The sequence below is a fragment of the Rhinolophus sinicus genome, linkage group LG04 (assembly GCF_036562045.2).
Source record: "Rhinolophus sinicus isolate RSC01 linkage group LG04, ASM3656204v1, whole genome shotgun sequence".
NCBI lineage: Eukaryota > Metazoa > Chordata > Mammalia > Chiroptera > Rhinolophidae > Rhinolophus > Rhinolophus sinicus.
In genome coordinates, this window is record NC_133754.1 from 41,848,761 (window position 1) to 41,873,066 (window position 24,306).

Consider the following 24,306-nt stretch of genomic DNA (forward strand, 5'->3'; position numbering starts at 1 on the left):
CACACACACACACACACTCACTCTCACACACACTCCCTCACACAGATCAAAGACAAACTACAAGGGAAAAAACCCTGATAATATTTTTGTATGTGATAAAATTTTACAATAACAAAGTAAATAGCCGAGCCACAGACTGAAATATACTTGTTAGCACAATTGATAACGATTAGTATACATAATTATAAACAATTTATTTACAAATCACTAAAAGAAGAAAATAACCCAACAGATAACTAAGCAAAAGATATGAACAGGTATTATACAGAAAAAATAAGCATGAATGGAAATAATAATATCAGAAGATATTCAATTTTAGTAGAAGTCAAGGAAATACAAATTAAAACATGACAAAATTTCACATCAGATAGGAAAAATTAACAAGTCAGATAACACCAAGTATTGGTGAGGACTTGGGGAAACAGAAACTCTTATGCATTTCTGGAGGATGTACTGATTGCTACAACTACTTTAAAGGACAGAATTTAGCAGTATCAGGTAAAGCTAAAGATAAGCATACCCCACAACCCAGTAACAACACTACTCTAAACGCACACATTGCACAAGGAGCCATTTAAAGCAGCCTCATTATAGCACTTCCATCACAGCAAAAAATTAAAGCAAAGTTAACTGTACCTCAGTGAGACTCTATAAATGAACTTCAGTATATTTGTAGCATGAAATACTAAAAAGGAATTGAAATGAACAAGCTAGCTCAATGTAAATGAATGTATATAAAGCTTCTATGGAAGTAGACTGCAAAAGGAGCGTACAGTATAACAGCATTTCTCTAACGAAGTCAAGGCGACTAACACTATAAACACTGATAATGCATATTTACATGTAAAGCAAAAATAAAAACACAAATATGGGAATCATGCATACAACCTTTAGGAAAATGGTTACCTCTTGGGGAGGGAGGAGATGGGGATGGGTGGGTAAAACAGAAACAGTGAGATTCAAGGCAAATAAAACAAAATATTAACATCTATGGTTTGATGGTAGTGAGTAAATGGATGTCTTTTATTATTTCTTTATACTATTTATATGTTTTTTATATCTTAACTTGTGCATATATTTGAAACATTTTCTAATCTTAAAAAGAAATTAGATGGAAAACACCAGACTCCAAAATGAACTGGTCTTATGATTTTAAATACTTACTCGTTTGAGTTCATTGCCATATTTTCAACAATGTCTTTAATTTCTTCTACTAAATCAGTAAATGTTATCTTTTCCAACAAGTAGAAATCTTCTGCATAGACATTTTCATTTAAGGGTCCTAAGAACTTAAATAAAAGCAATTACTGTATCTTCTAGAAGATACTCATGGGAACAAGAATTTTCTCATGAAATAAGTATTTCTTTAAGCAAAAACTGACTAGAGACTAAACAGATGGTGACTATTAATCCCATCATTTACTAAATCCACTAGGACAAAAACAAGAGAAAAGTATTTTTTTAACTTTCATATCACAAATAACATTTGCATAAACACCAAAATCAAAGTGACAAAAAAGTAACAAATTATTTCCATTGAAAGTTTTACTTTGAAACAATGTTCCATAAAGCTTTTCATTCTCAAGTAAATTATGAAAGCAACTGTCTACATTTCATAAATCTTTTAATTTCAATTCTATTTTCTATTCATCTATAAATTGTAATCTATACTATGTAGATATGAATTACTATGTAAGCAAGGCATAAGAGCAAAAACCAAGAGACCAACCACATAATTACTTAATAATACCAACGAATCTTCACCTCAGTGATGCTCTATAAATGTTTTGGAGCCCAGCACAATCATGTAGGTTAGCTTTAAAGCAGTAAATACAGAGAGAGAAGCTGTAAACATACCGTGTTTCCCCGAAAATGAGACCTAACCGGAAAATAAGCCCTAACATGATTTTTCAGGATGACATCCCCTGACAATAAGCCCTAATACAGCTTTTGGAGCAAACCTTAATATAAGACCCAGCCTTATTTTTGGGGAACACAGTGCCTAATTTCTCAGGATGGCTATTTTATCACAACCACCACCCACTGTACTGCCACTAACATTTGCTGAGGAAACTAATACATGCAATCATCATAATATTATGAACACAAGCCCTGATATAGAAGAAGGTGGGCTTGAGATAGTCTTATGCATTAAACAATTCCACTTAATGACAAACAACCAGAAAACATATAAACCAGAATTATTTTTTTCTTAGTAAAGAGACCAGAATGAAATGGGTGCAGATTTTCTCACTTCTTCTTCATCTGCTTCTGCAACTAACAATTTCTAAAAATTAATGAAATGTAGTTCTTGAATCTTATTTGCTCATATCACAGGTGATATTAGCTGGAATGTTGGCATTGTAGCTAAACAAAAATCATGTTTTACCTTAAACATAAAACATGGCTCTTAAAAATGAAAAAAAAAAAGGCTATCATCAACAAGACAAATAGTAACAAGTGTTGGAGAGGCTATGGAGAAAAAGGAACCCTCATACACTGTTGGTGGGAATGCAGACTGGTGCAGCAGTTATGGAAGGCAGTGTGGAGATTCCTCAAAAAAATAACAATAGAATTAGCATATGACCCAGCAATCCCTCTCCTGGGTATCTACCCAGAAAATCTGAAAACATTTATTCATAAAGACATGTGTGCTCCAATATTCATTGCAACTTTATTTGCGGTGGCCAAGACATGGAAACAACCAAAATGTCCTTCGATAGATGAATGGATAAAGAAGTTGTGGTATATATACACAATGGAATACTATTCGGCAGTAAGAAAAGATGAAACAGTACCATTTGTGACAACATGGATGGATCTTGAGATTATAATGCTAAGCGATATAAATCAGACAGAAAAAGTAGAGAACCATATGATTTCACTGATACGTGGTATATAAAAATGAAAACAACAAAAGAACAAGACAAACAAATGAAGGAACAAAAACTCATAGACATAGACAATAGTTTAGGGGTTACCAGAGGGTAAGGGAGGCTCTAAAAGAGGGTAAATAGGGTCTAATAGATGGTGATGGAAAGAGAACTGACTGGGTGGTGAACACACAATGTGAGATATAGATAATGTATTACAGAATTGTACACCAGAAATCTATGTAACTTTACTAACAATTGTCACCTCAATAAACTTTAATTAAAAAAAAAAAAAAAGGGCACTATAAAACTAAAAGTACACATATAAACATTTATTGCCTTAAGATTTGATATTATTTTTAAGGTAACTTTGAAAGCTCTTTCAAAGTTATACTTTTTGGACTATGAATAGGAGAGGCCTGGAAAATAGTTGAATTTTATCTGTATCACCTCTAGTGACTTGAGCAATTTTGTTAACAGATCACTATAATGAAATAAATTATTTTCTTTAAAAATTAACAAGATGGCTACTTTCACAGATTAAATTAACCAGAGAACAGACTTTGCTTCACCTATGTAAGTCCAGCATCAAATAGCTAGGAGAAAAATGATTCTTCTGTGTCTTAGTTCTTCTATTTCAAGTGGAATATAGTATCTGTAGAACAAAGTAACTTACATAGTAAAAAATCACATTATGTCCAAGTTGGGAAAAGGAACATGGAATTTAAAAATCACGTAATGGTACAATAAAACTATCTCATGCTTAAATCTTTTTTACAGCATTTTGGAAATGTGATTTTCCAGTTATACAGAATAACTGCTATAACAGAAATGCATTACCTCCTAACAGCTCATTAAAATTTTAGAAAACTCTTGTTACAGTGTTCATCCACATACTGAGGTAAAAATCTCTCTCCACTCATGAAGTTTGATCAGCTGGCCTTGATTCTATACTGACTTATGGAGTGTAACACAAATCAAGTCTACAAATGTACCCACTGTTTCCCGACAGCCTTCAAATATTTAAAAACAGGAGTTAATATTTACTAAAATTTACTCTGTGTCTGTGGCTGTTCTATGTGCTTTACGTATAAAAGTATATTTAATCTGACAACTCTGTAAACCAGATTATTCCCATTCCCATTGTACAAACGAAGAAACCAAGTTTCATAGAGGTCATATAATTAATGGTGCAACTGGAATTTGAATACAGATTTGTCTGGCCTAAAAAAACAAACAAACAAAAAGGTCTTGCTTGTTTCCCTACTCTTCTACTTCGTGTCTTTCAACAATTTGTAAATATGTAGTATGATAAAAAATAAATTTATTATAATTATAGCAATGGCATTATTTAGGGTTTTATTTGATATTAAAATATGTAAGCTTCATTCTTTGGCGTGCAGTAAAAAAGTATTATTGTTGGTTGCCAGATGGAAGGGTGGTTTGGGGGCTGGGTGAAAAAGGTGAAGGATTAAGAAGTACAAATTGGGACTAACAGAATAGTCACAGGGATGTAAAATACAGTTTAGAGAACATAGTGAATAATATTGTAATAACTATATATGGTGTTGGGTAGGTACTAGATTTATTGGGGAGATCACTTCAGAAATTACATAAATCCCGAACATGCTGAAACTAATACTGAATGTCAACTGTAATCAAAAAATAAAAAAAACCTAAAATTAAAAAAAGTATCATTGTTCCCAGTTTTGATCATGCATAAACAATTTTAACTTTGATTATGTTCCAATTCAAATGTAAACATTTGGATACGTTCAGAATGAAGATTGATTCTAAAATGTCAGAATTATTTCAAGCATTAAACTACTTGATTCAGAATGATAACTACCTGCTACAATTGCTGTGATTAATGTGTTTTATAGCACTACTCTGAGTAAAAGCTAAGTATTACATTATAGCTCATAAACCATGGTACTTATTTTTGGATATACTATATTTTTGTATTCAAACCACAGTTGTACAAATAAAAGGATAATCAAAATTACAATTTTCTATTAAACAACACAAAACGTCAACATAATTTAACATAATACTACCTCCAGCCCCAATCTCTCCCCAGAATTCAAGTCATATGTTTAACTGCCAATTCAACAAGCCTACTTGGAGGTCCATAACTGAACAAAGAATTCTTGAATATGCCCAGAACTGAACTGTCTTACCCTTTTCACTTCTGCAGTCTTCCTCATCTGAATACACACCAACGCCATTCTGCTAGTTCCACATCCCACACCAGGTCTGTCAGGAATTCCTGTTCATTCTTCCTCCAAAATATATCCCACATCTACTTTTCACTACTTGCCCTATAGCCATTCTGGTCCAAGCCATCATCACCTCTCACTTGGACTCCTGCACTATACTGACAGGTTTCCTGACCCTCTACAGTCTATTCTCAATGTAATCGCCACTAGAGATCCCAAAGAAACATAGGTCAGATCATGTCAGTCCCCTGTCCAGAACTACTGGGTTTTCCTGAAAATAAGACTGGGTCTTATATTAATTTTTTCTCCAAAAGACGCATTAGGGCTTATGTTCAGGGGATGTCATTGTGAAAAATCATGCTAGGGCTTATTTTCCAGTTAGGTCTTATTTTTGGGGAAACACAGTATGAGCTTCAAACTTCATTCAGAGTAAGGCAGGAATCCTTAAACTGCCTATAAAACCTCACTGATCTGCCCCCCAGAGACTTCTGAGCTTCTCTCCTGAATACTCTCGGTGCCGGCTATTCCTAGAACACACACACATGATCTCACCTCAGAACCTTTGTAATCACTGTTCCATCTACCCACAACATTCCTCTTCCAGATATTCGACATGGCTTACTCCCTCACCTCCTTTGGTTCTCTGTCCAAATGACATCTTATCTGTAAGGATGCTATTTGCCCACTAAAATGTAAACTCCGAATTTGTTGAAAACATGTTTGTTCACCACTGTACTCTCCGAATCTAGGAGAATGTTTGGTTCACAGCAGGTGAGAAATTAATATCTGAATATTTTGTCACTTTCAAGAAAAATGAGAATAGTTCTAGGAGAAATAAGTTGAACATAACTCTAATATTTGTTACCATTAATATTGATAAAAACATATGAATTATATTAAACAATGACAAAGAAAACACAGGTTAACTTTTCCATAATGTATAATCAAAAGATGAGGTACTAGATATAGCTGGTATAATTTTTTTTCTCTTATTTCTTAAAATGCCTGACAGAACCAAAGGTAGCCATATACTTTAAAACTCTTCTAAAAAGCTGCATTTCCTCCCAAAGCAATTGTTAGAGAGAAAGAGCAATGCCACTTCTGGGCTTTCACATACCTATCAAAATACTTTATATTACTGTACTAATAAAGGCAAACATTGTCACCAATTTGTAAAATAGCACTGTACGTAGATGAGCCTGAGTCTAACTACCTTTAGGCGATAATGCAATTAGTCAGCTCAAGAACTGTTAACACTGAAGCAGATCTATTTGACCTGCGGAAGCTTCAGGAAGTTGGTTTCTTATTATTCTCCAATTCCTATTATTTATAGATTCAGATAAGAAAAAATAAATAAGCTTAATTTTAATGGAATGATGACATGGGAATAAAACATGCAGGTAAACAAAGCTCATAAAAATGCAGAAAATAAAGAAAACATTAAGAGTGTATCAGAGCTTTGAAGATGATTTAGGTAGATGTAATTTGACAGTTCAAGCCGAGATATGTAAAACACAATGCATTAGTTGATTTCTTAATAAATCTAAGCATCAGATTCAATTTTTTAAAACTTAAATCATTCCTGAGAAATAAAACCAGACTATCATATTAAAAAATATTAATAAGTGGACATTATCCACTAATTTTTTGTGTCTATAAAGACTCTAATCAGAAAAGTGTGATGCACTAAGAAAAAAAATGTGATATTAAAAATGTAAAATAATATATAGAGATAATTACTATTATTAAAAAAACAAATAGCTTTGTAGTGTAGAAAAAAGAGTTATAAGGTAAAACAAACTATTAATAAATTTTATTAGGATCGTGGGAGTGATGCTTTCTTATAGATTTTTAAAGGTTATATTAATAAATACTGCTTTATACTTCAATACAAAAATATCATGCTGTTATTAAACAATCAATTGCAGAGACAGTTACGAGAAGATTAAGATGCCACAATGTACTTTCTTCACTTAGTGTAACAGGGGTTCTCAATCACAATGTTGTACTGTGTATTAACTTGTTTTTTTTTTTTTTGTTTGTTTTTTAAATTTTATTGGGGGAACAATGTGTTTCTCCAGGGCACCTCAGCTCCAAGTCGTGTCCTTCACTCTTGTTGTGGAGGGCGCAGCTCAGCTGCAAGTCCAGTCTCCGCATTTAATCTTTAGTTGCAGGGGGCGCAGCCCACCATCCCATGTGGGAATTGAACTGGCAACCTTGTTGTCGAGAGCTCAGGCTCTAACCAACTGAACCATCTGGCTGCCCCTCTGGAAGTTCAGTGGCAGCTCATTGTCTTCAATCTAGTTGTGGAGGGTGCAGTTCACTGGCCCATGTGGGAATCGAACTGGCAACCCTGTTGTTCAGAGCTCCCGCTCTAACCAACTGAGCCATCAGGCTGCCCCTAACTTTTTTATTCTAAACTTACATTTGAACATAATAAAAGTTATTCCCACAAGAATATTCTTCCTTACCCGCATTCAACGTTCTCATCAATGGGGGAAGGGATGAAGTGACAGGTATTGTGCCATAAACCAAAACTCTCAGCGCCCATTTTACTTAAGCTGAGAACTGTCTGCTGTGTCTAATGTATGAGCATGCGTGTGTTTTATCAGGTGTGTTGTGACAGAAAAAGCTTTGAGACCCCTGTATCACAGTATCACTGAAAAAAGTGAGCAATTGTTTTTCCTACTTACTTTCCCATTCCTGACAATACCGATTTCTCCAGGACGCAATTTAAGTACATCTTGACAGAACAGCTGGTGAGTTCGAAAAATATTCACTCCAATGGTATTATATTTCTTCTCAAAAGCATTCTTATCCATCCCCTAAAGCATGAGAATAATGAAAAAAAATAAGAAAACAGTCAATACTATATTAAATTATTTTCTTAATGAAGGCTACTTTAATATAATAGTGTAAAATTTAAATTATACTAAGTTACAATTTGAAGAAGTACTATTTTCTTCTGAAACCACATTTTTTTAAAAAAATTTGTTTGCCAAGTCAATTATATTATTTGTACTTCTTGCTACAAGTAGATAAAGTTTGCTATTCATTCTCTGAGAATTTCAGGTAGATTACTGATTAGTAAAATGCTAGGGAACATCAATTTAAATAAAACATTCAAGAAATGAAATAAAATGTTTATTAAATTCTGAACTCAGTACCTCCATTTTGGTGCACTCAATAAAAATAGTGTTTAAAACGGAAATAACCTATTTCACCCCATTATACCAACCCTACAAAACAATTTAGTAATAGTGCATTTAATTTCTGAAATACAAAAGCAACCCATGGTCAGAGTCGAAAAATATATGGACACTCACAGAAAAATAAACCATGAGTAAGTTCCTTACATCTTCCTACTAAGACAAACTTCTCCGTATCAGTACTTGTCAAACTTTAATGTGCATACAAATCACCTTGGTGTCTTGTTAAAATGTAGTTTTTCCTTCAGCAGATCAGAGTGGGGACTTAAATTCTGAACTTCTAACAAGCTCGCGGGTGCCCCTGTGATGCTAGAAACGTTCCCCCTGTACTGTCCAATAGGTAGCCACAGCCACAATGGTTACTGAGCATGTGACATGTGATTGGCATTACTGAGGAAATGAATTTCAAATTTAATTTAAAGTTTAAAATGGCCACATGTAGCCAGTGACTACAGTATTGGACAGTGCAGTCCTAGATCTTCCTTACTTCTAAAATCTCCATCTCACTCGGCCCCTCTCTGACCACAAGTCCTGACCTTCCAGCTCACTCATTCCAGTGTCGTCAAACCAGCCATTACTCAACACTCTCAGTCCGTTGACCCTTCCACTTATTTTTGGTCCATCATACTTCCCCATATTATAATTTTCCTCCCAACCAAGTTATACCCGAGTCCTTTACTATAATATCAACCTTCCAGGCTCAGCTCCCTTGAATGATTCCCCTCAGTTATATTCACCAGGCAAAACCTCAACTCTGGTTAAACACAATTCTGCTTTCTCTGCAACTGGACCCAAGCAGTGTTAATAAAGCTGGAGAAAAACATGCAACCAATGCTGATCTAACTTTCAACTTATGGTCATTAACCTCAAGTGGGCCCTCAGAAATCTTCCCACACTAATGTATTGAATTCACTTTCTCACTCTCAGAATAGAAAAATATTTGATATTTTCTCCTCTTTCCTCAAACCTCTAGTAACACCCACTCCCACTCTAACACTTAGCTAATGACCTTTCTTTTGAAAATGAAAGCACTCAGAAGTTAAGTATCTTGCTACCACAAAATAAATCTGCCCTTCTGCGTCTGTACCTTTCTTCTGCATTCTGCCTTTCTTCTGGTTAAAATGGATGAACAATTTCTGTTCTTAAGACCAACACTGAATCCAACACCTCTTATCTACTCAAGAACTTTGGTCCTACTTTGCTCCCCTCCATCTATACCATCCTTTTTGGTTGTTGGGATATACTGTTTCTATTAGCATACAAAAAGTGACATCTCCCAAATTTAGAAATCCTTCCTTAACCTCAAGTCCTATTCTGGCTACAGAACATTTCTCTGTTTCCCATATAAGAAAGTTCTTTAAAAAAACTGTACGTGTTGCTTCTATTTCCTGATTTCCCATTTTCTCTTCAATTTAATTACTTTTATGCTTATCACTCCACTGAAACTGTTATTATCAAAGCCACCAACGATCACCTTAACAAATAAAATGATCAACTATGAAGCTGGATTTCAGGATCATCTGGCATAGGTGATCATTCCCCTCTTTGGAATACTTTCTCCAATTGGCTTCCAGAATACCATACTCTCCTGGTTATCTTCCCAACTCATTGGCTGTTCCATCTCTCTCCTTTACTAGATCATCCTTTTGTGTTTCTCTACATTTCGGAAAGTTCCTTGGCTCAACTTTCTGTCCCTCTGTTCTCCACCTCACCCTTGCTTCTGAGATATCTCATCCAGTTTCATAGCTGGAAATCATATAATGTTGATGACCCTCAAATTGACTTTCAAAAAGAAAAGCCCTCCATTGATTTCTACACCCATTTACTCAATTGTCAACCCGATATCTCCACTTGAAAGTCCAACAGGCATCTCCAACTTAACACGTACAACTTAGCCCTATGTGTCCAAATCTTCTCATCTTAAAAAAAGACACCACCATTAAGTCTAGCTGTTCAAGCCAAAATCCTATGATATGATTTTCACGTCATATACAACTGATCAGCTAATCCTGTTGACCACAGTTACAACAAATATTATGTATCAATCCTCTTACCATCTCCACCACTGCTATTTAGTCTAAGACACCATTATTTCTTGCCTGTATTATTGTAATAGAATTCCACTTATTCATCCTATTTCCACTCCTGCGTACCTACTATTAAATCTTCATACAGCATCCAGAGTCATCTTTTTAAAGATTGTTCGCCTCTTCCCATTATATTCAGAAAAAATTTCAGTTCCTTACTATAGCCTACGAGTGTTTGAAATATCTGGGGTTGTTTCTGACCTCACATCTTCATACTCCACATCTCTCTCTTTATTGTGGTCATAATGATCTGCCTACACCTCAAACCTGTCAAGACTGTCTCTGTGTCAGGCCTTCAGATTTGCTCTGTTCCTGAACCTGATACATTCTTCTCACAGACTTTCTCATTTCCTTCAGAGCTCTGCTCGAGCATAAGCTCTTCAGAAATACCTTCCATGACCACTCCAGCTAAAAGAGCATTCCTTAGACTACCTGCTCTCTCATGTTTCTTTATTCTTCCAATACCACTTACTTTGTCTTTCCCACTACCATGTAAGCTCCACAAGAGCAGGGACTCTATCTGCCTTGTTCACAAGTATGTGAATCTCCATTGTCTGGGAGACAATAAATCTTTTTTGAATGAATTAGTGAATGCTTCTTTCAGAAGATCATCTTCTATCTTTGAAATTTTGCTTGCACTGGACTCCTTCAGTGAAATACCTGAGGATTTTAACCCCCAATTCTTCACTTAAGTACATATCCTAACTAGAAGGATATCAACTTCAAGAACCATGAAGTAGTAGTCGAAATATATGAAATTTGATTTGTTAAATGCCTCTATGCAAAATCCTATCATTTTTTTTAAAGATTTTATTGGGGAAGGGGAAGAGTGTGTACTTCCAGAACTTTTTTTTTTCCCAAGTCAAGTTGTTGTCCTTTCGATCTTAGTTGTGGAGGGCACAACTCAGCTCCATATCCAGTTGCCGTTGCTAGTTGCGGGGGCGCAGCCCACCATCCCTTGAGGGAGTCGAACCGGCAACCTTGTGGTTGAGAGGACGCACTCCAACCAACTGAGCCATCCGGGAGGCAGCTCAGCTCAAGGTGCCGTGTTCAATCTTAGTTGCAGGGGGTGGAACCCACCATCCCTTGTGGGACTCGAGGACTTGAACTGGCAACCTTGTGGTTGAGAGCCCACTGGCCCATGTGGGAATTGAACCGGCAGCCTTCGGAGTTAGGAGCATGGAGCTCTAACCGCCTGAGCCACTGGGCTGGCACCCAAAATCCTATCATTTAACATCTATCTTTTCCCATTCAAAGGGATATTTATCCTCAAATGATTATGCTTATTAATTGATGTTTTTCAATAACATATCTCCAAGCACACTGACTTATTACACTTTTGAAATACATGTGTGAAACACATACTTATTATTTCAAACAAACAGTTACTGACCTCAGTAAGGAATGTTTTAATTTTCTCTCCAGAATAAATAGCTGTAGCAGTTTCTTCCTTTGCCAGTTTTCCGAGAAAGTTTCTCAAAGAGCTGTTTTTCTGTGTAAGAAAAGCTGCCAAAATTCCTCTAGAAATAGCTGTGTTCTCTTCATTTATTTTTGATGTAGGATTAAAAATAACCCCCAACCGACTATGAAAACTTGTTTCCTGCAAAACACATTTATAGGTGATAAAGATCTGTAGCTTACATACCTTTTTACAGTTGAACTTTTTGCTTTCCAATCAAGTTTATTTTACCATGCAGCATCTTTCACTGTCAAAGTCTATGTTGACTGTATTGAATGTGGCTTATAACTGAAATAGCCTGAAAACAATCATTTTAGTAACTCTAATTGCTTCACCTCTTTGCATAACAATTCTTTTCTAATGCTTCTTCTTGTGTACTTACGTATGTAACGCACAAAAAATACAAAACAAAAATGTAGAGCTCAGCAAATTAACCCATAAAACTACCACGTAGGTCAAGAAATAGAGCACTGTTAGAGACCTCTCATTTCCCCTGCCAAGTCCTACATCCTCCCACTTTTCTAAAGACAACTACAATCCTGCCATTTAGAGTAATAATATTCTTGCTTTTCTTTATAGTTTATCACCTAAGCTTGTATTGCTAAACATCTCATCCATTTTCAATTTCATATAAATGTAATCATATAGTATGTATGAGGTGTGATCAAACAATACAGTGAATATTTAAATTAAAAAAATCTATTACAGTAAAAGACATATTGCCATTAATCCCCCTCAAAATACTCTCGCTTGCTTCGAACACACTTATCCTATTGTTCTTGCCACTCTCTGAAGCAGTTTTGGAAGTCCTCTTCCGTGAGTGTCTTTGTGTTGTAGTGGCTGCCTTGATGTCTGGAATCGATTCAAAATGTTTACCGTTCATGGTCATTTTGACTTTGGGGAAGAGTCAGAAGTCACATGGTGCCAGATCTGGTGAATAAGGTGGATGAGGACACATGGTAATGTTTTTATTTGACAGAAATTAACAGAAGCGATGTGTGACACGAGTGTTGTCATTATGGAAGATGAAGTAAAGACACTCATGAAAGAAGACTTCCAGAACTGCTTCAGAAAGTGGCAAGAATGATGTGATAAGTGCATTCAAAGAAAAGGGGAGTATTTTGAGGGGGATTAATGGTAATGTGCCTTTTACTGTAATAATTTTTTTTATTTAAACATTTATCATATTGTTTGATCACACCTTGTATTCTTTTGTACTCTCTTTCCACTTCACATAATGGTTGAAATTCATCAACATTGTTTTGTGTAGCTGTAGTTACTTTTTTTTTTTAATGATGTACAGAAGTCCGTGGTATCCATTTCACTGATGTTGGACATTTGCATTGTTTTTGTTTGGTGCTCCACAAACAGAATATGCATAGCTCCAACTTTACAGGATGCTAAAATAGTTGGGACTAGTTTTCACTCCCATCAGCAACATATGAGTTTCATTATCTCACTGACTTTTTAATTTAAATCATTCTGGTGGATATGTAAGGACATCTCATCAGGGTTTAATTCACTTTCTCATCACTAACAATATTAGACATCATTTAACGTGTTCATTGGCCTCTTTACTGATTTGCCTATTCAAGCTTTGCAAACATTATTTTTTTTTGAGATAATTATCTTTTCTTACTGACTCATGAAGGGTTGAGTTCTAATGCTTTAGTATTTCGTTGGTTATATGCATGCAGATAACTTCTGCCATTCTGGCTTGCCCTTTTATTCTCTTGATGGTGTCTTCTAACAAAAAATCGTCCTTAATTTTAATGTAGTTAAGTTTATTGGTATTTTAATTCATGGCTACTGGGTTTTATGTTCTGTTTTAGAAATCTTTCCCTACTCCAAAGTCATAAAGTGTAATATATGCATGAGTCTGTTACTGGGTTCTCCGTTTTTTTTCCATTGCTCTTTTTCTATCCTTGTGCTACTATGAAATTGTCTTCAATTATATAGCTTTATAAAAGATTCATAACCAGCAGAGCAATTATCCAACTTTCCTCTTCTTTAAGAGTAGTTTAGCTATTCCTGGTCCTTTGAATCTCTATATAAATTTGAGAATAAACTTGACAATTTCCATAAAAAATGCTGAGATTCATACTGCAATTGCTCCGAAGCTATACATCAATGTTGGAAGAACTAACATCTTTACAATATTGAGTCTTTCAATTCATGATTATGATCTATCTCTCCATTCACGTAGTCCTTCTGAATTTTCTCTCAATATTTTATTGTGTAAAAGTCTTAAGCATATTTTGTTACACTTATTCCTAGTACTTGATATTTGTGATACTATTATAAGTGATTATTTTAAATGCTTTTTTTGTTTGTTGCAATGCTCAGAATTAATTCTTGTATACTGACTTGTTGATTCAGCAACCTGGTTAAACTAAAAAAATTAATTTTAGTAATTTATGTTTACATTTATATGTATTTTTCTGCATAAACAATTTGGAAAAATGACAATTTAAAATTTTCCTTTTTGGTTTTAATACTGTTTGTTTAGTTCATTCTTTACTTGTTTAGGATTTATGTATCTATGTTCATGAGTAAGACTGGCCTACAGTTTTCAATGATTTATAAGGCCCTTCTAGGCATTTAGTTTTGAAGTTATGCTGGTCTTGTAAAATGAGTTGGGATGTATTGCTTATTTTTCTATTCTATGGAAAAACATTGGTGTTAGATTGGTGCTTGGTACAGTTTACTAGTATGATCCTATGGGTCTGGAGTTTTCTATTTTGAGCATTTTTTCAGTTACAGATTTAATTCCTTTGATAATTAAAAATATCTTCTTCCTACCTCTGTTATGTCCACAGGATCTTGAGCAACATCCCCTCGTTCAGTCACGGTACTGACTGGGTCTGCCTCTCCATTTTTCTTGACCAGTTTACCTAGTATTTTATCCATTCTATTGATCTTTTCAAAGAACCAGCTTTTGGCTTTGTGGACCTGTACTAAATGTCTTCTATTTCATTACTTTTTGTTCTTATCTTTACCTTATCTTTTACTTTTTTTGATAGAAGTTTAAGTTGCTGTCTTTAAATTTTAACATCTGTGCTTAGATGATTGATTTTACAACCTTTCTTTTTTCAGATATATACACTGTAATAAAAAATATGGGAGATGTTTAAATAAAATATTTATTACATTAAAAGACATATTGCCATAAATCCCCCTCAAAATACTGCCCCTCACTTCAAACACACTTATTTCATTGTTCTTGCCACTTTCTGAAGCAGTTCTGTAAGTCCTCTTTCTGAGTGTCTTTAGTTCTGCTGTTGTGGCTGCCTGGATGTGACTGAATCAAATTTGACTTTGGGGAAGAACCAGAAATCGTACGTGCCAGATACAGGTAATAAGGTGGATGAGGCTACACTATAATATTTTTATTTGACAGAAATTGCCACATACCAGAAGCAATGTGTGACATGGAGCACTGTGATGATGCAGGATGATTTACAGCACACTTTAAAACATACGGTCTCTCAACCGTAGCTCACACCCGACTGACTGCCCTGAACAAGTTGAAACTTGTCACACACTGTTACTAAGGTTCAGTGTGTCGCTTCCCATATTGAAAATTCCTGCCTTTCCGTTGGATGGCACTCAGCAGCAGCATTTACCATATTTTTTGATCACACCTTGTATAACACAGATTTAGCTGTAACTGTTAAGTTTTAATGTCATTAAAATTTTCATTCATTTGAAAAATACTTTCCAATATGCATTTTGTACCAACAGGTTACAAAGAAACACTTCTTAGTTTTCAAACATACAGAGGTGCTCTACACTTTTCGTTGGTTATTGGTTTCTAACTTAATTACTATGTAGTCAAAGAATACACTTTATATGATCTTGATCCTTGAAAATTTTATGAGACTTGCTTTAGAGCCCAGCATCCACAGAGGTTTTCTTTAATGTTAGATTTGTGTTTTGCAAGAATATATACTATACATTTTTCACTTTCTTATCATGTACATTAGGTCAAGTTTGATGATCTTGTTATTCAAATCTTCTATACATCCCTATTGATCCCATGTACTTGTTCTACTTGTTACTGAAAGAGGTGTGTTATCATTTCTTAATATGATTCATGGATTTGCCTGTTTCTCATTGAGGTTCTGTCATGTTTTGCTTTATATACTTTGAGCCTATCCTCTGAGGTCAATTATTATGCTGAAAATGCTATTCTATAGGAAAAATATTATAGAAAACACAGATTATTCTCCACTACTGGCCTGGAGGCAATGCCCTAATAACAATTAGGGCCCACATCTGTTTTTATAACTGCCATTTCCCACTAAAAGGAGTTAGAAGTCTTTGGACAAATGGCAGATTATAGATTTGAGACAAAGAATAAAGGTGAGAAAGGGACATCTTGTTTGTCAGAATGCAAGAAAGTGCTCAGAAAAAGGACACAGGAGTTAACCTGAAGGGGTTCACTAGCCGAAATGGGACACCGTAAGCATCTAGAAAATAAACCATGTAAGGGATGGAAGACACTAAAAATAAATAAATAAATAAATAAATAAATAAATAAATAAAATCCATGAGCCAAATAATACTTGAAAATAAAAGAGGAAAAAAAATGTGTATTTGCCATCAATAGAGGGGACTTCTATAGTATCTCTCCTTTGAAAATTAGTAACTAAATATAAAGAATATAAAGAATAAATATAAAGAATATTCCTGGTAGTTTAACTCCAATTTGAAAAAATAAGAAACGTATTTACAAAATAGAGGTTTAGCTACCACAACTTTATGCTTTAAATGTACTGTGAGACAACCTGACATTTATGTGCTTCAACAATAAGAGCATAAGGAAAAGCTCAATACATACAACAAGATGCCATATCTGTATCTATATCTATATCTATATCTATATCTATATCTATATCTATATCTATATCTATATCTATATGAATACAGCAGTCTTACCAGACATTTTTAAACTATACCTAAGCTTTAGATATAATTTCTAGTATAGAGAAAATGTATGGGCTAGAAGAACAAGTTAAAAACACTACAGGTGAACAATCAGTGAAATTCAGAATGTGGGATTTCTTTGCAAAGCAACGAGCTTGATATCTTTAAAAAGTCAACGCTAAAAAATGTGGATGGGATTGTTCTACAATAAAAGAAACTAATGAAACGTAACAATGAAATGCACTGTGGAGAAGTTTTTTTGGATCGTGGTTTGTAAAAAGAAAAGACATCTTTGTGGGAACAACTAGGAAAAATTGAATACAGTGCTGAATTAGTACTGATAATTAGCACTGATAATTGAATTAGTACTAACAATATGATAGTGGAATTGCAGTTATGTAGAAGAATATCTTAATTCTTGAGAAATGAATGCTAAAGTACTAAGAGATGGTATGTGCTGATTTCTACAACTTACTTTAAAATGATCTAGACCTTTCCTGCCCTGCCCCCACTCCCAAACAGATAGACAAATATGGCAAGATGTTAACAATGATAGAATCTAGGCAATAGGTATAGAAGTGCTCATATTTCTGAATATCGTGTAGCCATGAAAAGAAAACATGGCCTCCAAGAAACAGACCCAGGGAGCCATAAGGAGAGGTTTGAGTGAGATAAAGGCAGCAATTAAAAACAATCAGGATGAAATGAAGTGAAAATAAAAGAGACTAAAAATATAATACCCAAAAGAATAAAAATAAGAAACTGATATCACAGAAAATTCAATTAATGTGCTAGATCAGGAAGGAGTCAACAAAGTACAGCCTGTGGGCAAAATCCCACATGGGGTGTTTTTATATAGTCCTCTAGGCAAGAATGGTACGTGAAATGGCAGAGCAGCCAGAATTGTAAGAGAGGAAATTTGAGAATTAGAGAAAGAGACAGACAAGAAGAACTGTCCTGGGATCACCCTCATCCCTGAGGGTCTGTAAAAGTGCATGTACACTACGCAGTTCTCACTCAGGACAATCACAGCATGGTCTAGGGAAGACTTTAAAGCATTTCCTGAATAAACACTGCTGAATAAAAAGCTACTCTGACCCAGGACGACTCCTGGAAAGTCAGGTATAAAAACAAATTTCATGGTGACAGATGATTACTAAAATAATCAGTCATCCTGGGCAGTCTGGAGCACTGTGTGTACGCCAAAGGTTTAATCATCTCAGGAATAACTAGAAAGGGAAAATGCCAAGATATTATTCCGAGGGAGAATGTGAGGCAAAATCATAAAATTTCTGAATTGTGAAAGTAGTCTCTGAGTCAGACCAGATCCAACAATAAAATGTGAAAATGTAACTGTCTATGGGGACTTTAGCACAACCTTTGACCAAAAAGTGGCTTGTGCTGACCCAGAGGCAGTCCCTAGGAAACCAAGATAAAAGAAAAAAACAAATCTGAGCAAGAACATCACAGATACACAATCAAGCCTTCAGAGGAGAGCAGCCAAATTCCTGATTGCATCCTCATGAGAAACCCAAGCCACAACCACTCAGCTAAGTCACACCTGAATTCTTAAACCCCAGAAACTGTGAGACAATAAATCATTTCTGTTCTAAACCACTAAGTTGTGAGGTAATTTGTTGTATAACTAATACAAAACAATTTCATAAAATATTTCGGTTTATGTTTTTTTGGGTACTTTTATCTAAGCAGACTTACTCACCATGTGCTTTAATGCATTCAAAAGCAGTTTTCTCCCAGAGGGTTTGTCAAAATCAGCAATAATCCAGACAGTAACTGAAGAAATTATATTGTCATCTGAAAGTTTCAAATAGTTTAGTCAAACTAATTCTTTCTTTTTTTTTTTTATTAAATTTATTGGGGTGACAATTGTTAGTAAAATTACATAGATTTCAGGTGTACAATTCTGTATTACATCATCTATAAATCCCATTGTTTGTTCATCACCCAGAGTCAGTTCTCCTTCCATCACCATATATTCGATCCCCCTTACCCTCATCTCCCACCCCCCACCCCCCGCCCCCCCTTACCCCAAATTAATTCTTTTTAAAATCAAACTAAAAGAAGGGGACATGCCCAGTTAACAAAATACAAAAAAAAACAAAAAAAAACAAAAAAATACAAATATTAAAATTAACCTTTCTGAAAAAAGCAAATATTGCTAAAAATTATACACCCAGTTAACATACTTACAAAAATGCTAGAAGAGTAATTCCTGATATACACCCTATATACACTCAGATACAAAACAGAAAGAATAGTCCCTAAGGGATACATTTATGAAATACTTCTACCAGTAAAGAAAATTATGTTATGTTTATCACAGGTCTAGTGTCGGCAAGCAAATCTGCCTTCTAGCTACATTTGTAAAAAAAAAAAAAATTGATATTTATACCCAACATATATGCAAAACCAGGTACAATAAAGCTTATTAGTAGATACTAAAAACGGCAATATTTTATTAGCTTATGATTCCTTTGTTTTGTCTGGCTATTATTAACTTAGAATAATTCACATCATCTCGTGCCAACAACAATACAATTCTTTTTCCAGAAAAATTGGAAAATTTGGATGCCACAGAAAGTAATTTTAATTCTGAAGACACAGTTACATGCATTTATGTCAGCCAGCCTTAGCATAAAACATCTGAAACAATACGTTTATAGCCATCGTTAAAATCTAGAGAAAAATTAGTCTTTTAGATCACATGACCTACTTAAAATAATTGTAAAAAATTTGCTATACCAAGTGGCACATTATTTTCAAAGAAGAAAAGATACCTCTTTACTGTCAGCACTTTTACCATCACAGCTAGTAAATTGAGAAATATTTCAAAAGTGCTAAGTAAATTTCTCACAATTTATTTCTTTTCATATTTACATAAAGGCAAATAAGAGGAAATTAGGTGTTTTTTAAGTTTAGAAAATATCCTTTTAAATTGCAAGAGATTTAACCAAAGGCATTAATTATAGCCTAACGTCTTCTGACGCCCAGAAGTGATTTTCGAAATACAGCCCAGAACCTGCTAAATGTTTCTCCTATTTTTTATTCCTTATTTCTCTGTCTCCTTTTCTTTTTACTTTACATATTCAAGATCTTAGCCTGCCAGAAAATGGAACTGCATTATACTTTATTATTTGTTGGACTTTGTGTAGACAGATCTTTACCAACATAAAATTATGGATCTGTTAGAAAGTAATTCTGGGGATATCTGGTCCAAACTTGGGTTCTCAAAAATTGGTTGTGTGGCCTCTGCTTAAATCTCTCATATATAAATATTTACCCCTTACTACATAGTTTATTCCATCTTTATATCACTCTCATTGGTTAGAGAGTTACGGCTTTGTATACTGAAATACAAATCAGCCTTCTTTTATGTATTGGCTCTCATTTTTCTCCCAAGAGCAAAGCAGATCAAGTGAAACAAAGCCAAACAAAAAACAACCAAAGTCTAATTACCCTCACCTACCTGAATAGTTCATTTTTGCCGAACAAATCTGAGGCCCCACTGCAAACTTCCTTGTCTGGGTGAAAGCCTCATTTCCAAATACGTTCCTGCCTTGGTCTCCTCTCCTTTGGTTTAAACCCCAACTTAAGCAGAACATCCACATGTTGTTTAATGAGAGTTTGGAACTACTCTCATCTATTCTGGGAATTACACTTTTATTCATGCATTATTATCAGTTTACATAATCTTCAAAGGGTTTTATTGCTTTCTTAAAAAGATGAAAATGGTAAAGCTTGCTTTTTAAAAAAAGGGAAAAAACCCAAGATGAATGCCTCTGCATAGATCATTAGCTAGGACAGAAGGCAACATTTTCTCAGCACAATCCTTATATCCTAAGCAATTATAAATTGTCACATTGAAAACCAGCCCTTTAGTCAAACATCAACATATAAAAATGTATTATGCAAACACCGCACAAAAATTACAAGTTTGTGCTACTTTGGAATAAATTCAGGAAGATAAAATATGCTTATTACCTTCTTGGGTTAAATAATACATGTTGTCTGCAATCACAGCACTCTTGTCTTGTGAATCCAAGAAAAAGAAAGTAGAGAAATCTTCAACATCGGCAGTTACTGAAAATTTTCATATTAAATATTAAATAATGAATTAATAAAACATTCTCAATTCAATAAACATTTGTAGAAAAGTATATGGAAATATTATTTTACCTGATGTAGATATTAAATTAAGGTACTGCCATTCAGTGTGCAAAATCAAAGGATTTACACGGGGTATAACATTATTTTTATCCATAAGGAAATCAACTGCATTTGTTCTATCATTTAATGTTCCCTAAAATAACAAAAACATTATTTAGGAAATATAGGCAATTTATATGCATATGTTTTAAAGTTATGCAAAGAATACATTTATTCACTATTTAATCTAAATTAAATCAATCAATAATATGAAATTTACGATTCTCATAAATTTTCACATAAAACTTTGAATTTTCATCCCAATTAAATAATTTTCAATGTAATTATGCACAGATAAATTTAATTATTACTTTAAAAATCACTACTAAATGATCAGAATGGCAATTTTCACAAAATTAACTTTTGCTATTAAAATATGCTTAATACAAAAAGTCGTTTATAAATATCATTCATATTTTCTCATAAATGCTTACCTACCATAAAAACTTCCTCTTGTAAATATACAGTTGTATCCATCATTTTTTGAAGAACAGCCATTTCTAGTTCTTTAATAGTCACATCTTCAAGGTCAAAGGATTCACCATTATAAAGAGCTTCAGGCAAAGGACCCAGGCCACTCATCTTAAAAAAATTTGCTCCTGCCTATTTAGTTCAACAATATCAGAGAGTTAAACAGAATATGGATGTCTGAAAAGGAAATACATAAGAAGAAAAAGGGACACTGCCACATTTTTATGACATAGAAAAAAATGTTAATTTTGCTAATTTTATCAATCCTTTTCAGGAAAGTAATTTATCTACTTGGCCATGTACCCCCCCACAAAACTGTATTTATGAAAATAGGCAGTGCGAGGGCTGGATTTGGCCTAGGGCCTGTAGTTTGCTGACACTTGATACAGACCATGACATTTACTTTTTAAAAAATACCAGTTACCAGTATCAGAGATTCACTTATCCCCATATTTGTTTAATAAGCAGTTACTGAATTCATGCCACTCACATTAGGCTAGACCCTGTGAATACAGAGCTGAAAGTCTGTCTTCAAGGGGTTCATCTATATATACAAACAAAACAGAGGCATGTACAAGGTTCTCTGGGAGCTCAGAAAAGAAGCATCTAACCAAGCCAGAAAACACAGAGGAAGGGAACAGAGAACATTCTGTTAGGGAGTGACACCAAAAGTCTTAAAGGATGAGCGAAAATTTGCTAGGGAGATAAGGTGGAGAAAGACATTCCAAGTGAACAGAGACAGCACACCAATTAATGGAGGGGAAAGAGAATATGGCACATTTAGGGAATGGCAAGTCATTTGTGGTGTTTACAGTGGGGAGAGTTATATGCAGGTAAAGCTGTCAGATACAGGGTCAGAGGAGATAGAGGCCAGATCATGAAGGTTCAACACCTGCATTTTGTCTTATGAGTAAATAAAGCATCACTAAACGATAGATTTGCTATTCCATACTAGGTATATTATAATTAGTATAGCCAACATTCTCACAATGACTCTATGAAGCTAAGTACTTCTATTACATCCATTTTACAGATCATGAAACAGAGAAAGATGATCAAGACAAAGACATACCATTGTAAAATTTCCAAACACCAGGGATAAAAAGATCCTAAAAGCTTTCAAACAGGAAAAATAAATAAATCAAGCAGAAAGAGAAAGAAATCAAGATCAGAATGGTATCACCGGTCTCAGTAGTCCATTAGACTAGGAGACAGTAAAAGAAAGCATTCAAAATATGACAGAAAAATAATTACCCATTCCAACTATCAATAAAATACAAATAGGAAACAAGATTTTTAAATATAAAAGACTTCAAATAAATTTTCTCTTGTGCATATTTGGTTGGGAGAGAAGTAAAATAAGAAATAAATCAAAAAGAGGCAAGGCATAGATAGTATTCACGAAACCAGAGATAAAGCAGAGATTCTGTGAAGGTGAGCAGCAAAAGCAGATCCAGAAATGACAGCCGAGCTTCAGATATAGAGGACAGCGAATTCAGTTTAGAGAAAGGGCAGGCACGGCTGCAGAAAGGCATTCTTGGGGCTGGCGTGTGTGAGGGAAGGTGCTGGTCTGTTAACTGCTATGTTTGTAAGGAAAATTCTAGACAGGTTATCTGACCAAACTACTCACTCTTTGGATACATTTGCAATAGGTAGAAAACTATGAGAATGGGCAAAGAAGTGGAGTAATTCTTAAAGCAAAAAAAGAAAAGTTAAGAAATGGAAAGACAATCGTGGTATTTGACTTACTAACAAGGAATACTTAAAAAGTCACATACATTCTAAATATTCACTTAACCCCAAATGTGTTAAAAAAAGATATGATAATCAGCTGGTATGCACTGTATAGGACTTACAAATTCTTCATGTACTGAAATGCTTCTGTACCAGTTGGTATAGAACTGCTGTCTTGGGTGGGTGGTTCTCGTGGGATAAATTCTCCCATGAGAACCACCCTGACCTCTTTCCCAAACCCTCCATGTCAACACGATTCGGCCACTACAGGGTTAGTAGCTGCCCCAGCAACACGGCCTTCAAGACTCTATTCTGGTTGATTGTTTCTGATTGATGGCTCTTGAAGCCACAACAGTTTTTAAATATTTTAAGTAATAACACAGGACTGGAGGAGACCAAGTAAAGGCAGGGAGGTAGAAATGATCTCAATCCTCAATTATTATAACAGAAACTCAGCAAATAATATCTAAAACTTAAGACATATGGTACACAACTTGAGAAATACAAAAGAATAAGGCAAGATTCCTTTTCTTGAAGTACTTAAAAGTCCAGTTAGAAAGGTAATTTATATCCACATATAGTGTGTATAAAAATGGTAGTTAATAGAAACAGTAATATCGGGTTGTGAATATCAATATTTAAGGATAACATTGTGCTACTCAGATATTGTTACGGCAACTGATAAGCAGTACATTTTGGCTATCTAATATTATCTCAGCTTAAATGCATTTGTATCACACCATATATTGCCATTGTATTTACCTAGAACAGACATGAACAAATCCATTTCTTTCTGTATCCAAGTTAAGTTATAAACAACATTTTGAAACTTTAAGTATATTGAAAGAAATTAAATAAGTACTTTGAATATTTCCCGTCTAGCTTTTCTTAGGAATGTATTTTATTTCAATACACTTAATATCCTCAGGGATGTAGGTGTTACAAAAGGCTTTAAATGCTATAATTGACTTGAAACAGAAGAGGTTTCTTAAGAAATAAAGCATATACAACAATTTAGTGAAAAATCAAATGAGTGGTTTCAGATTAATAAAAAAGGGCAAATCAACCAGAAAGAATTTTTTACTCTTGAATGAGAAG

General features: G+C 34.5%; 1 protein-coding gene across 1 annotated transcript in view; it reads right to left on the reverse strand.

The window, feature by feature from the left end:
- The window catches only part of UGGT2 (UDP-glucose glycoprotein glucosyltransferase 2), a 146,319-nt gene that overhangs the window by 50,666 nt on the left and 71,347 nt on the right, over window positions 1-24,306 (reverse strand). Inside the window, exons 17-23 of the mRNA XM_019737191.2 lie at window positions 21,442-21,606; window positions 20,974-21,097; window positions 20,779-20,877; window positions 18,497-18,591; window positions 11,782-11,988; window positions 7,786-7,917; window positions 1,165-1,289 (exon numbers count right to left, since the gene is read on the reverse strand). Coding sequence (XP_019592750.2) covers window positions 1,165-1,289; window positions 7,786-7,917; window positions 11,782-11,988; window positions 18,497-18,591; window positions 20,779-20,877; window positions 20,974-21,097; window positions 21,442-21,606 — 947 coding nt within the window. The remainder of the gene's footprint in view (window positions 1-1,164; window positions 1,290-7,785; window positions 7,918-11,781; window positions 11,989-18,496; window positions 18,592-20,778; window positions 20,878-20,973; window positions 21,098-21,441; window positions 21,607-24,306) is intronic.